General features: G+C 35.5%; 1 protein-coding gene across 1 annotated transcript; it reads right to left on the reverse strand.

Moving 5' to 3' along the window:
- Positions 1–5,998: 5,998 nt before the first annotated feature.
- On the reverse strand, positions 5,999–14,776 carry LOC132626052 (DEAD-box ATP-dependent RNA helicase 37-like). The gene is made up of 7 exons (XM_060340773.1): positions 14,619–14,776; positions 11,939–12,907; positions 11,725–11,808; positions 10,549–10,791; positions 10,073–10,240; positions 9,318–9,431; positions 5,999–6,965 (listed from the first exon to the last, which is right to left on the reverse strand). Exons 2-7 carry the CDS (start codon positions 12,653–12,655, stop codon positions 6,474–6,476), a joined length of 1,818 nt encoding a protein of 605 aa, XP_060196756.1. The 5' UTR covers positions 12,656–12,907; positions 14,619–14,776; the 3' UTR covers positions 5,999–6,473.
- Between the last annotated feature and the right edge of the window lie 812 nt (positions 14,777–15,588).

Raw genomic sequence — 15,588 nt, forward strand, 5'->3', positions numbered from 1 at the left:
AAAGACCGCAAATATAAGGGGCAAAATTTAAAGACCACCCCAAAAGAAGGGCAATCCGCGCAAAAAAAAATGACACCAAGGGGCCAGGAGATCTAAACCTGTAGCCGATCAGCCCTTAACCTACTAGGTTGGGTGGTTGGGTTAGCACTCCTTTTCGGCTGAAGTAACCCATTTTCAGCACTATATTGACAAATAAATTTTAAAGTTAGTTTTTTTCCCAATAATATCTAGTTTCTCATACCATCAGTTGTTGCAAACCATAAATTGCAAAAAGTTCAAGTAAATGCAAAAACAATAATTTAAAAAAGACTAGCCTCCATCTATAATTATGCCTCTACCTGTAAATGACCCATAAAACGTCTATTCACAACCCAAAAAAAGGCCACCAAAATTCAATTATGGAGTGAATATTAAGCATTATAATGAGGATTTATTGCTATTTTCTATATATTCTTATTAAATGAATTTTGAAAGTTTCTTTTACGTCGACTTAAATGTAGAAAATTTTGACTTGACATTTTCTTCAATGTTTGATGTTTAATTACCTTATTTGAGAATTCAACGTCTTGCCACCATTGACGGAAATATATTAGATGACCCATTTAATGCAATTTAAATGATGCAGAACATAGACACTTATGATTGTAGCATTTTTCAGAATTTTAGGATTACAATAATTGTGTGCATATGTTATTTTATAATTGATTTTTTTTCTTATGCTTGTAAGTTGTAACAAGTAGTTATTTTTTTCACCTAAAGGTGTTGGGGGTAATTATAATCTTCACCCTTAATGAAAGATTTCAGGTTTGAATCCTGAAATGAAGAATTCTTGACAGGGAGCGCGAATCTTAATGTTAATTACAAAGAGAAAGGGCCTTTCAGCTAGTGCGCAGTGCATTCCCCCCCCCCCCCCCCCCCCCCGCGCCCCACACACACAGTAATAGGGGTCTTGTGGTTTCAATGTTGTTGCATTTTTGGATTCTTTTCTTTTAGTGTTTTCATCTTAAGCTATAATTTTTAGCTAGTTCAATGGACAAGATGAATGCGCTCCAACTAACTCAAGAATGGGACTACAGTAGTCCGCCAACAAGCTCCTTTTGATCTTGAGCATAATATATTGAAATTCTAAAGCACCACCACGAATGCTATCGTGCATCCGCCTGAAGTGATGTAAAGCACCACCCTGTTGTGCCAGCAGCCAACTTCCACGTGTCAAATAACTATATACTTTATGACCGGTCATAGCATATCACAACAATCAAGATGTGAGGGCACAACAATCACTAACCAATTCCTCATAATCATTAATTGATTGGTCAAATAAAGATGTGGTTAGCTCAATTTCCATATATAACACATCGTTGTGGGTCCGTTTGGATATTAATCCATTATGCCGGCCATTTATAGTTTTTTATAATCATAGGTGAAGTTTGATTTTACTAGGATTTTATTTACCAATATATGCAATTACGATTTTTTTTCATTGATCCCTTTTTTTTACTCTTCGTCATATGTTAGTTATAATAAAAAAAAAATACTAATCATAATAGATAAAGTTGGTATTACTTGGTAATCATATCATATCACAGTTATTAATTAACACTTTTTTCCTATACCTTTTTCATAAATTAAGGTACTATTGAAATTACCTAATCACGTACTCTCTCTATTCCAATTTATGTGGCACAGTTCGAATTTCAAGACCCGAACGGTTTAATTTTAACTGTGAATTCAAGCATGGAATCTTCAAGTTTTTTGAAATAAGATTTACATATTTGAAAACTACGTAAAGAGTACTAAGTTACAATAATTGACTATTTAAAATATTTAAAAGATATGCAAAAAAGTTAAGGTCAAAGAAAGACTTTTTTTAATCTCAACATCCAAAAGGTACGGAGGGAGAATAAAATTGTACTCATAATACACATTGGATGTTATTCCATATTCTTTTAATAAAATGATCATACATAATTTAGATATTTGGTAAATTCATACGTAACTGTTTGTATTAGAAAACTTTAGTTTAACATACACAAACTTATCATGTGAAGAATAGTGGGGTAGCTAGGACTCTGAAAAAAAATTGAGAAAAAACAGAAAAATCTTATCTTAATATCCTTGGCATGACCTACAAGAATGGGATTTAAATTTATTTCCTTTTTTGGGGGGCAACTGGCACGATTGCCCTGGTGTTCTTTAATTTTTGTCCCTCAAATTTGGTGGTCTTTAATTTTTGTCCTTCGCTAAAAATTTTGGTTCCTGTTTTGAATCCCCGCTCAGTCAAAAATTTTTTAAGAAAAATCGCACGCTAGAGTTTAGATTCGCAAGGCAGAGTTTTGCCTTCAGGCATAAGGCAAAATTCTACCTTAAGGTAGAGGTTTGCATTAAGGCAAAAAAAAAAAAAAAAAAAAAAATTACTCAATTGGAATCTTACAAAACTCTGCCTTCAGGCCTAATTGCCCAAATAGGCCTAATCTTGCTATGAAACTCTACCTTGCAATTTTTTTTTTTTTTACTAAGCCGGGTTCGAACACCAAACCTCATGGTATTAGGCGAATGGTAAAAATTAAAGACCAGCAATTTGAGGGGGCAAAAATTGAAGACCAGTGCCTTTGAAGGGCAATCCTCACAAAAAAAATGTTTTTTTTTGTTTCCCTCTCGATGTCCGATGCTCTTTTAGGGGTCACGACTAATCCCGATTTATGTTGGGTAAGGCCCATTAAATCAGGTGCGCTCGTTACCAAGATTTTGTATATCTGCAAGTGAAACTTACATAAACAGCTACCTTTTAATAGCTTTTAACAATTTATAGCTACTTTTTTTTATATTTACAAATCATAGCTATTTTTTGTTGTATTCGGTTGTATTTCGCGTTTTTGAAATACACGAAAATACAAAAATCCGGCAGAGTTCGCGTTTTTGAAATACACAGAAATATAAAATCTGGTAGAGTAAAAATAGGATGTATTTATGGAACAGATTCTCTTCTTTCATTTTAAATGGTAAGTCAAATTAAATCAACCATGTATCACGCATAACGGCTAAAGTTCCATAACAGCCCACGTTTCTCTCTCCAAATTACTCCATTCCAAACTTTTAGAAATACTTTCAAATACAGAAAAATATACACTGGAATACAATGAAATATGGTTGATTGTTTAAGAAATATAAAAATTATAGTATGCGTATATACAATGGAGTACAATGAAATATATCAGAAATTGTTTCATAAATTAGAAATACATTGAAATACAAAGAAATATACTGAAACAGTACATTGAAATATACTTAAACATTTTATCAAATACTTGGTGGGCATGAAACTCCACAACTCTCATCGGAGGTGGAGTATGCGCTGGATTCATGCCGGAGGGGCGGTAGAATAGCGTCGTTGTCAGTGAGAGAAGGGAATTAGCAATATTTTACAAAATCATCATCGCCTCTTTCAAGCCACCGATTATACTCACCAGGCACCAGCATCACTTCCACCAACTCCACCGGCAGCATTCAATGCTCCAGCGGAAGCATTAAAAATAGAAAATAAAAAAAATAAAAACCCTTTGAACGATATGTAACAACAATGAAGAAATTGCACGGATTGCCCTTCAAAAGGAGCTGAATTTTAATTTTTGCATTTCAAATGGCAAATAAGTTGTTTATAATACTCGCTCGGTTAAAACAGATCTGGGGTGAGATAGGTAACGGAGAGAGAGAAAGAGAAGGGTGAGATCTCGTGGACCGTGTATTTAGGGATAGAATAGCTAATGGACCGTGTATTTAGGAGATGAGGAAACACAGTAATTGAAATATAGCTGGGTAGCTATGAAGTGTAATTTTAGAATAATATAGCTGCAAAAATTAATATTAAATAAGGTAGTTATTTTTCATAATTAAGCCTTAGGAATAGTTATTGACAAGTAAATTTTCCTATTTTCAAAGCTCAAACTCCGATCTTTAGTTAAGGACGGAAGGACCTTATCAATTTCGTCACAAGCCTCGATTGTAAAAAACTACTTCAATTACATGCATGTAAAGACATCGTGATAAGCAATAAATTAAAATAGTTTAGACATTAGCTATGCGACAATTTATAAAATTAAATGAATAAATAAACACTACTATAAGTCTATACGAGTTTAGGCAAACAACTAATGTCCACACCAAACAACTACTTGCCATTTTGTCTGATTTCTAAAGGTCAACCAATTCATCTACAAACCTACAAATACCACAAAATCATTCCCAAATTATTATGTGGTAAACTTGGGACATATCAAATTTTATCATTTATCTAGTTTAGTTATAAATAAAAAATAAATAAAAAAGTGTAATGTCTCAAACAACGTATGAACTAAACGTTGCCAAAGCAAATTTGAAGGAACATCTCTGAAGCTATCCCTCTCTATATTAGGAGCCTTATAATAATATGTTTATTTCTTATGCTTAGGTCAATATTGAAGAGTTAAATTAATGTATTAGCTTTTAATTATTATATTTTTAATTTTTCATCTGGTGATAGATAGTTGCTTTAGGACTTCGAATAATCATGATCCTCACCACATAAAATTTATTAAAAGAGTAAGCACTTTCTATCCTCTTTTTCATTTTAAAGCTCGAACTCAATCATTTCATTAAGAATGAAGAAATCGTATCCACGCTGCAAATCTCGATAATTGTATTAGCTTTTCTACTTTTCTTCTAGGGATGGTTTGTCACTTTGTCTTATTGGGAGATGCAAATTGGATATAAGCCATTGAAAAGAGGTGTGTTCTCAAACCCCTCACCTAATGGAAAGGGTTTTATAAAAAGACAAAATATAAAACCAAAGAACCTTGAAAAATATGGAAAGTCTGTCAACTATTCCAATAGAGCTAGTGGAATTTATCTTTAACCTGGTTTTACTAATTTGATGTCATTGTAAGTAAATTTTCTTTTTCATTTTCATAAGAAAAGCATTTACATATTCTTCCACTAGAGTAAAATTTTCCATCAATTTTCATTTTTCGTTTCAACCTTTCCTCATATCTAATTTGGCCTGAAGTCTTGTCTTTTAGAAAAAAAAAAGTGATTATTAAAGAATTAGGCCTGGAAAGGTATGTGAGCTACCTTTCCATGAACTTCCTTCTCGCAATATAATTAAAGCATGGTGAAAATGAAATGATTTTTATTTAAAAAAAAAAATTATTTTTGTCCTTTTTTCTCTCTGTTTTTTTTTTTTTTTTGAAAGTGAGCTTTTTTAAAGAATCATCGGGTCTCAAGTTCAAATCGTAGTGGAGACAAAAAACACTAAGTAATTTCTTCATATTGCACTTTAGTGAGACTGCAACTCACTGCAACTATTGTAGTCTGCTCCTTGAGCTTAAAATATAGTGAGAATTCATATAGCCAACTCCAACTGATTTGAGAGCGAAGTGCAGTAGTTATTAATGAGCTATTTTGGGGAATCAACATCCTATGGTATTATCTACTTTTGTTTGTGATTTTAAAAAGAACCTATTATAGATATAGAAGTCATGATTTTGTGTTGAAAACTAGTTTTCATCATACGTCACTTATTAAAAAAAAAGAAAAACTAAATGTTAAGATGTCCTTGGCAACTAAACCACTAAAAACTAAATGTTAACATGTCCTTGGCAACTAAACCACTAATTAAAAAGTGGTGCAACATAAGGACAAGGACTAACAAGAAGTTCCAAAAAGAAGTTGGTAATGTCAAGTCATCCATCAGACAGACACAGACAACTCAATAAGCTCAACCCCACACCAACAAACCATTACCAATGATCACTCAACCCCACACCAACAAACCATTACCAATTATCATTAAATCAATCCTTAACCAAAGGTCTTAGGTTCGAGCCTGCGTATGCAATCATGTTTGTTAGGAAATGCTTTACTCTCCAATGTGGGGCTTCCCGGGGCGAATTGTATTCAGTCGGACACCAATGTAGTTATCAGACACCATCAAACCATAACCAATCGTTAAAGAGAAATGAAATATAAAACAACAAAACCTTTTCCAAGAACATATCTAATGTGTATACAATAGAAAATCTGGTTAATAGACTTCAGAATATTACAATAGTGACTACTAAAGTTGAAACATAACTTCAAACTTTTGGTTCAAAGGGCTCTGCAGAAGAAATCTACAACCAACAAAATTGGGTTAAGAGAAGTATAAACCACATGTCTAGCAGAAACACAAACTCCCCTTTCCATCACCTACAGAATGCTAACGCAGAGTGAAAAAACCAGAGGAAGTTAAAATGAGGCAAAAATTCCTAATCTGTTAGTAATTATTCGCCGCTACCTGCCAAGATTTACACATCCCCTAGAGCCCTTGCTATGCCACAACCGACAACCATCAAACCCGAGTACGAAAGGAAGAGAACTAAAAAAAAAGTGAGCAAAACAAGAGTAAGCTCTAAAAAGTACGTAGTTTGCTAGTTACTAACGGGGCAAAATGAGGCCGGTTAGTCCCATGCACTAGTCACACCTGCTGCTCCATACGATGTATTATTATACCCCCCAGATGCATAGCCACTGTTCATATTGGCCCCACCACCATAATAATCTGTAGCACCTCGATTGTAAGAGGAATCTCTTCGGAAGTCACGAGCACCAAAACGGGCTCCACCACGACGGTTTTTGCCTCCTCCGTAAGTGGATCGAGCAGCAAAGCGAGAGAGCCAAGCAGGTACTTCTTGGTTTGCTTCTTGCATCAAGTCGGATAGTGATCTTGCCAGTGACGAATTGTTCTCATTGAAGAAGGCGGTAGCTAAACCTGTTTTCCCTGCTCGTCCAGTTCTTCCAATACGGTGCACATAGTCATCAATGTCATTTGGCAGATCAAAGTTGACAACATGCGCGACATGCGGGATATCGAGACCACGTGCTGCCACATCTGTTGCAACCAAGATCGGTGTGTTACCAGTTTTGAAGGATCTCAGGGCATATTCTCTTTCCTGCCAAAGATGCACAACAATGGATCAAGGATTAAAACCAAAAAAAAAACATCTCCAGCATAAGCGAGATGAAGGAATAAGGTAAAGAGGTGCCCAGGTCAGTGAACCATGAGAACTAAAACACCGTGATGACATACAACAAAGAAAGCTGAATTAACACGTCAAATTTGGCATTCTGAAACTCATTTACCTAATCAGGAATCTGCTATAGCCGAAATATTACGGATAATTCAATGCTCAATGTCACAATGCCAGTACAAATATACCTTCCATATGGAACCTAAAGGATGCTGTCTCATACAACATTGTCATTCGAAGCTTAAACTTAATGGACAAGCTTTCACGATAATAGCACATAAGAAATACAGCAGTGCTTGTCTAACCAGAGCCATTCTACTACTCATTTGTTAAAATCAAGATATTTGTAGTCAAACCGTAGCAGATGTAGCAATGCAAAGCAACATCTTTTTTTTTTTTGATTAAGCACCGGGTGTCCGGGTCTCTTAGAGCCCCGACTAATCCCGGGGGTGCACAGGCCCTCGGCAAGGAGTTTCCCGCAAGTGCACCACGGTTAATTCAGGTTTTACCCAGTCCGATGGCCCTCAGAAATTGTTTTGCACCCAGTGGGTTTCGAACTTGAGACCTTGAAAGGGAGCACCCCAAGGCTCAAGTCAATTGCCACCAAAGCAACATCTTACTCCACAAAAAGCCAAAAAAGTATTGCATTAAAGAAGCATGTGATTGGGGACTGCAAGCATACGACTCATATTCCATTTTATGAAGTAAAGAAAAAAAAATGAAACTTTGAGGTACCATTTAATTAAAACTACAAAAAATAACTTGATAACCGTGGTATCCGGGACAGCTTGCTCGCACCTGAATTAATTCCTCGGGGCACCTGCTACCTCCGACAAGCACCAGTACCAGGTAACTCTGTCCACTAAGGCTTGGACAGATGGGGAAAAACCACCTAGTGTTCTTGCCTCCGCTGGGAATTGAACCTAAGACCTCATGGTTCTCAACCCACGCCATTGATCACACCCTTGGGTACTTTAATTAAAACTACAAATTAAAGCATCATCCAGCAAAAAGCTGAAATATAGCACATTTCAGATTGAGCAAGGAGGTAACACAAGAGTGTGGCCTAGTAGGGGTTGAGAACCATGAAGTCTCAGGTTCAAATCCCAGTCAAGATAAAAATACTAAGTGATTTCTTCTCATCAGGCCAAGCCTTGCTGCACAAAGTTACTCGGTACTTGTGTTGGTTGGAGGTAGCAGGTACCCCGTGGAATTAGTTGAGGTGAGCGTAGCTGGCCCGAATACCACGGTTATAAAGAAAAAGATTTGAGCAATTGAGATTACAAAATCGAAGAACAAAAGGTTACAACTTGTATATATCAAATGCAAGCACGATGTTGTGCCACCATATGACATATCATTTTAAGAAAAGAGCAGAAGGATTTTTTCCAAAGGAGGAACAGAGTAGGAAGTCAATTTTCTTTTTCTTTCTTTTTTCAAGAAATAGAGAGAGAATCAGGAGATTTATTATGTGTTCTCTCAATTTTAGAACTTCAGAAACAATATTTCCAATTTTATTTTACTTCTACGAAGGAAGCAACTTCTTCACCAACTTCTTTCACTTTCATTTGTGGACAAATAAGATTACTTAAACCCAAGGAAAAGGAGTAAGAGGGGAAACTCCACCCCCTCCTGTTTCTAGACTATTGCATCTGGAAATTTGGTTAGAATCTGGAACTGGAGCATACACATAAGCCAGCTAATCATCACACAGACAATGCAAATGAAGTTATGTTAAACCTGGAGAAGCAACCTAACATAGTGAAGATCATGAAAATTGAGGTTCCATAGTAAGGAGGTATACTGAAGCATGTACTCCTTGTTGACCTCCAGAAATTCAAATACTTCAACAACAACATTCCCAGTGTAATCCCATAAGTGACGTCTGGGGAGGGTAGGATCTACACAGACCTTACCTCTACCTTTGTGGGGTAGAGAGGCTGTTTCCGATAGACCCTCAGCTAAAAAGAAACGTAGTCAATGCAGGTTCAAATACATCCTCCATTTCAGATATTGATTACATGGTTCAACTTGACATGAAGTAACAAGAGTCCCTTGATTTCTAATTGAACAACGGGAAGAGAACAGTTCGTGAATATAGCCAAAATTAAAACCGCAAAATTCAATTTGAAATGGATTAAAAGAATATAATAAAAGCAGAAACAGAGGCAAGAAAAAGGCTAAAAAAAACTTAGAAAGAATAAAACAGTCATTGTTATAAGCTTATGTATCATGAGATGTCAACCAGAAGGCACTAGGAATAAGCAACTGTACCTGCTGAGTTCTATCACCATGAATAGCAGTAGCAGGGAAGCCATTCATACAAAGCCAATGCTCCAGTGCATCAGCTCCCTTCTTAGTCTCCACGAAAACAAGGGTAAGAGCTTGCTGAGAAATAGAGAGTAGCAATGAGCAATCAAAAAGTTGAGAAGTTTGAAACTGGATGATTATAAAGAAAAAGTTGCACAAATTATGTCAGCCATATGTCTTGATAATACAGCACTCACCACGCAGGCGAGAGTGGCATATTTCCACAGATATGAATTTATATCTTTCACTCTCCAAAAGTTAAAATAATATTGGCAGGACATCACAGGGTACACCAGACACACAGCAAGTGAAGCAGATTGACAATCTATACAACTATCACCCTTCGCTGCCTCTTCCTTTAATTACCTAAATTGTTCCTACCTCCGGAGGCCAATCTTTAGTGCCTGTACTTGTATTTTCTTCATCACAGACACGCTTAATAGTGATTCTAAGAATTTTCAGGAAACAGATATTAATCAAACCAAACCATAGAGGTTCCAAGACCGGGAATTATCTCTCATCCTGATAAATTTGTAAAGAATTATGCTTAGTTCACCCGAACAGTAGCAAGGCACTGGCAACTGCTCTCAAAATCCGTAACCAAGAATGGAAGTCGGAAACATATTCCCCCATAATTATAAATGTGAGAAATAGAGTGTGCTATGCTACCACGTAAACATGAATAATTAAGTAAACTTGAAACAATAGACAGAAGCTACCTTGCCATGAGCACCGTTTTCCCTCTGTGCATGAAGAAGATCCATCAAGTGACTTCTCTTATCAGTCTCTTGAACATATTCAACTCTTTGGACAATCAAATCTGTGCTAGAGCCGACCCTTCCGACGGCCAAAAAGATATAATTGGATAGAAAATCTGAGGCCAGTCTCTGCGTTCAGGTTAAAAATTTTAAGTGTATAATTCTTGCAACAATCACTACCAAGGCTCTCCCTATGCTTTAATCAAGTAATATATATCCAAAAATTAGAGAATAAGATGAGCTTCTTCATTTAATTGTAGAAGATCAAGCAACTCAAGAAATTTGTAATGATTTTGGAAGGTCGCCAGAAATGTTGCTCATCCACGATGACGGTCCGAAGCAGAAAAATCCACAGGATAATGGAGGTTTAAAGTAAATTAATATCAAGGCAAAAAAGTGATGGATCGAAGAAGAGTCCGTTAATGTAGAAAAATAACCTGAATCTCTTTTGGAAAAGTGGCACTGAAAAGCATGGTCTGTCGTACACCTGGCGGGGGCATGTCCATCTGTTGCACTATTTTCCTTATTTGAGGTTCAAAACCCATGTCAAGCATTCGATCAGCCTCGTCTAGAGCCAAATACCTTATCATCTGCAATGAGACTCTTGCTCTCTCAAGTAAATCTACCAACCGTCCAGGGGTTGCCACAAGAATATGCACACCTCTCTCTAATTCGCGAAGCTGTTAACAGTGTCACAGCATAAAATCGACTGTGAGAAACTAATCACAGCTTCAATGATGAAAGATATTTCTTCTTTGTCAATAAGGGCAAAATGTAAGACATGATATCCGTGGAGTCGAACGATGTACCAAAAGAAGATAAAACTTGTACGCATTAAACAACCCAATGAAGCAATCTCTCCCAAGCTTCACTCTCAGATTCTCATATTTTTACGAGCCCAAAAGAGTGCCCGCAAAGCGGTAGCAAAGAAAAGCTACTCTATATTTATTTATTTGAGAAGGTGGGAAGCTACCCTATATTTCCATTATGAAACGAGGATCTAGTATCAGAATCTATTTCACAAATTACTCAAAAAAGAATAAAACAGTCGGATGATTCTCTCTCTCTCTCTCTCTATTTCTCTTGCACTCTCTCTCTCTCACACACACAGAGTCATTAAATGGACCCATAAACTTTGCAACAACCAGTCAATGCATATTTCCCCAAAATGTTTTCAATTGTCACCATTGCATTAACAATACCAGTTAGGCTGATATGAACCTCTTCATGTGCTCACATTTCAGTGAAACGAAGGCCAATTTCACACATGTATAACTTTACTGAGACTAGAGGGTCTCTTATTAAAGGTCAGCATAAAAGAATCTACTCACTTAAGAAATAAGGTTAGAAAGTGACAAAATGTAGTCAAGTTCCAGTTTGAACTTGATCAACAACTTACTCAGAACATGAATCCCTCTAGTGGCATAACGAATCCATATATCAGAACCTCAGAAACAATCCTACTAGAGAAGCTAACACTACGATAAAAGCTGACATTGCATATGAAAGAAAACCCAGCAACAAACAATGCAAATCCAAAAATAACCAAAAATGCCAGCAAAACATAACTAATTAAAAGAGAAGTACCAAGCAAACAAGAGAAAATATAGGACCTGTTGGTTTATAGGAGCACCACCATAGGCAACAACCACCTTGACGCCAGTTTGATATGAAAACTTTTTAGCTTCATCATGAATCTGCAGGTCATAACACAAACCTCAACCCTTCAGATAAAACTTGTGAAGAAAACCATATATCAATGTACAATCCTTGTTACTTTTTTGTTCTCTTGTTCAACTATATAAACCAATAACCAGAAAAACTTACTTGGCATGAGAGCTCCCTCGTCGGGGAGAGAATAAGAGCTAGAGGAAATGCCACACGTGGACGTGGAGGTCTAGGAAATTGGCCCCTCATGATTCCGCTTATAATAGGGAAGCAGAAAGCAGCAGTTTTTCCGGAACCAGTCTGAGCACAAGCCATCAAATCCCTCCCTGCGAGTGAAATAGGTATAGTATGCCGTTGCACAGGGGTTGGCTTAACATACTTGCACCTCCTAATATTTTCGTTGACAGCTTCACCTAAATCAATATCTGCAAAAGTATTCACAGGAGGGGGCACATTATCCCCGCTTGTTTCCACCGGAATATCCTCATACGCATCAAAATTGATCGCGGAACTCTCTTGTTCACTAACAGGTTCATTATCCTCGTCTGTAAAGGGGTTAACTTCCCGATCCCTCCCACGATCCCAGCCCCCAGTTCTGCCATTCCAACCGCCACCACCTCGTCCTCCTCCACCAGAATAACCAGATTGGTATTCATTTCTTTGACCACTCCAACGACTCCCAACCACATTTGGTACACCATAACCACCATGGTCATTATTACCTAATGCAGCAGCCCCAGCATACGAAGCTTGTGCAGGAGGTTTAGGATCTGCTGAAGGTCGGTTTCGTAAATGTGGCGGAACATATGCTGACTTGGCGGGAGCTCCAGCCGGATTCTCGGCTGCAGAAACAGAATCAGCCCACGACATCGGCATAGTCAAACGTCCAAAAGTTGCACACTCTTTACCTTTCTTCAAGTTACCGAAACCAAAACAAAAAAGAAGATATCCCTAAAACCAAAATTTCAGCTAATTTTACAAATCCAAGCTACTTTTTTTTTTTTTGATAACTAAATATTCAATCCAATCCAAGCTACTTATCCTTCCTAAAACAAAAATTCAGATCAAAACCCAGCAACTTTCGTCAACATCAAGTCAAAATTCAAATTCACCAAGTCTCTTATCAGCCTGCAAATTCCACAACCCGGAAAATCAGTCAGACACTTACCCGAATACCCACTTAAAGAAGCACATATTCTAACAAACAGCCTCATATCAAGAATATGCAATCCAACCCAAATGGATTGAAATAACCAGGAAACAAAACAGAATTCCCAGATAAGAATTGAGATAAAAACATCGACTTAAAGATTGACTTAAATCACACACACACACTGTGTGTGTGTGTGTGTGTCTTAAGAACAAACCCTTATCAAAATTGAGATAATCAGAAGAAAAATAAAACAATTCCCATCTCAACAACAGCAAAAAAGCACCAAAAAGGAAAGAAAGACTACCCATTTCAAAATTGATAACTAAGCAGACATATACATATAAAAAACACCCAAAATCACAATCAAATAGGCACATCCACTTAACAAAATTGAGATAAAAAACATGAAAAACAAACAAATACCCATTTCAAGAATCAGTTTAAACAACAATAATTTCCAAACCAAACACATAAATCAACACAACCCCATATAAATACTTAAAGCAAATACATAAAATGTGAGAGATAACAGGAAAAACAAACAAATACCATTTCAAGAATCAGTTTAAAAAACAACAATTCCCAAACCAAACAGACAAATCAACACAAACCTATATCAATACTTAAAGCAAATACATAGATATAAGATAAAAACATGAAAAACAAACAAATACCATTTCAAGAATCAATTTTTAACAACAACAATTCCCAAACCAAGCACACAAATCAACACATACACATATAAATACTTGAAGCAAATACATACAATTGAGATAAAAACAGGGAAAACAAACAAATACCCATTTCAAGAAACATCAAAAAACCAACTTTTTCAAACTGAGATAACCAGAAAAACAAAACAATTCCAATTTCAATAATCAGCACAAAAACACCAAAAAGGGAAGGGGAAAAAAAAACCCCATTTCATTATATATAACTACACATACAAAACATCAAAAAATCCATAATCAAAGTGGTGCATCAACACAAAACCATATCAATACTTAAAGCAAATACATAAAATGTTAGAGATAACAGGAAAAACAAACAAATAACCATTTCAAGAATCAGTTTAAACAACAACAATTCACAAATCAACACATACTTAAAGCAAATACATACAATTGACATACAAACATGAAAAACAAACAAATACCATTTCAAGAATCACTTTAAACAACAAAATCAACACAACCCCATATCAACACTTGAAGCAAATACATACAATTGACATACAAACATGAAAAACAAACAAATACCATTGCAAGAATCACTTTAAACAACAAAATCAACACAACCCCATATCAACACTTGAAGCAAATACATACAATTGAGATACAAACAGGAAAAACAAACAATTACCCATTTCAAGAATCACTTTAAACACACAAATCAACACAAAACCATATCAATACTTAAACCAAACACATAAAATGTGAGAGATAACAGGAAAAACAAACAAATACCAATTTCAAGAATCACTTTAAACAACAACAATTCCCAAACCAAACACACAAATCAACACAAACACATATCAATACTTAAAGCAAATACATACAATTGAGATACAAACATGAAAAACAAACAATTACCCATTTTCAAGAATCACTTTAAACACACAAATCAACACAAACACATATCAATACTTAAAGCAAATACATAAATAGAAAGAGAGAAGAAAGAAACCTTAAGTTTTGTGAAGCAGACAAAAAGGTAAGTGTTTTCTGATCGGAAATGCAAAGAAAATATCTTGGTTGTAGTTTGATTTTTTTTTTACTTTTTTTTATATATATACCTTTTTTTTTCTTTTTTTTTTTTTTTTTTTTTTTTTGTAATCTTCTTTGTTGGGTCTCCGTTGATTAAACGTAAAGGGAAAAAGGGGTTGAAATGAAAAAGAAAAAGGGCGTACGTTTATGTATATATACAGTTTGTGATTGCGGCTATGCTAAATTTTGGCCTACTTTTATTCTTTTTCTTTCAACTACTATTATTAGTAATTTTTCTTTTGGATAATATTTTTTACTTTTTTTTTTTTTAATAACCGTGGTATCTTACCAGCTTATCCAAAATTAAATTTCTACGATTTTTTAGGAGGATTTTGGTGTGATTATGGTTATTTCTTTGATAATCTAGGAGTAATATGTGAGTTGCGAAATCGAAAATAATTTTCCTGCAAAAATATATGGAAAAATGTATAGATACAGACACTTTTGATCACGATGATGAATTATTTAGGTTAAGGTGCAAATATCTCGCTTTCTTTGGAGCGATTTACACAAACAGGAGCAAACATGGCAAGTACACAAATAGTCGTTTTCAGGATCTCTGTTATTTAATGTATAATCGAAGTTTGTAATTTTTTGTAAGTTTAACCATTTAATAATCAATTTTGGACGTACACGGCCGAAAGTTTTGTCAAAACAATACTATAGATAATTTGACATATTGCTTGTGTAAGCATATTTTAAACATTTCTTATTTGAAATTTGTATTACTAAACCTAACTTCAGAATTCACCATATAACTTTTAATTAGATTCACTATTTTTCTTTCGAATAGCATTCAACTTTAGGATAAAAATATATCTCAATAATGACCAAGTTTAAATTGAAAAACATTTATGTGTCTATGAGTCACTGTGTCATCATGTATTCAT

This window comes from Lycium barbarum, chromosome 2, assembly GCF_019175385.1.
Source record: "Lycium barbarum isolate Lr01 chromosome 2, ASM1917538v2, whole genome shotgun sequence".
Classification (NCBI taxonomy): Eukaryota; Viridiplantae; Streptophyta; class Magnoliopsida; order Solanales; family Solanaceae; genus Lycium; species Lycium barbarum.

Coding starts and splice junctions, on each gene's coding strand:
- LOC132626052 (XM_060340773.1), bottom strand. CDS start 12,655: ATGCCGATGTCGTGGGCTGATTCTGTTTCTGCAGCCGAGAATCCGGCT. Junction 11,809..11,938: donor CGAGGGAGCTCTCATGCCAA/GTAAGTTTTTCT, acceptor TATGACCTGCAG/ATTCATGATGAAGCTAAAAA. Junction 10,241..10,548: donor CTTTTCCAAAAGAGATTCAG/GTTATTTTTCTA, acceptor ACCTGAACGCAG/AGACTGGCCTCAGATTTTCT.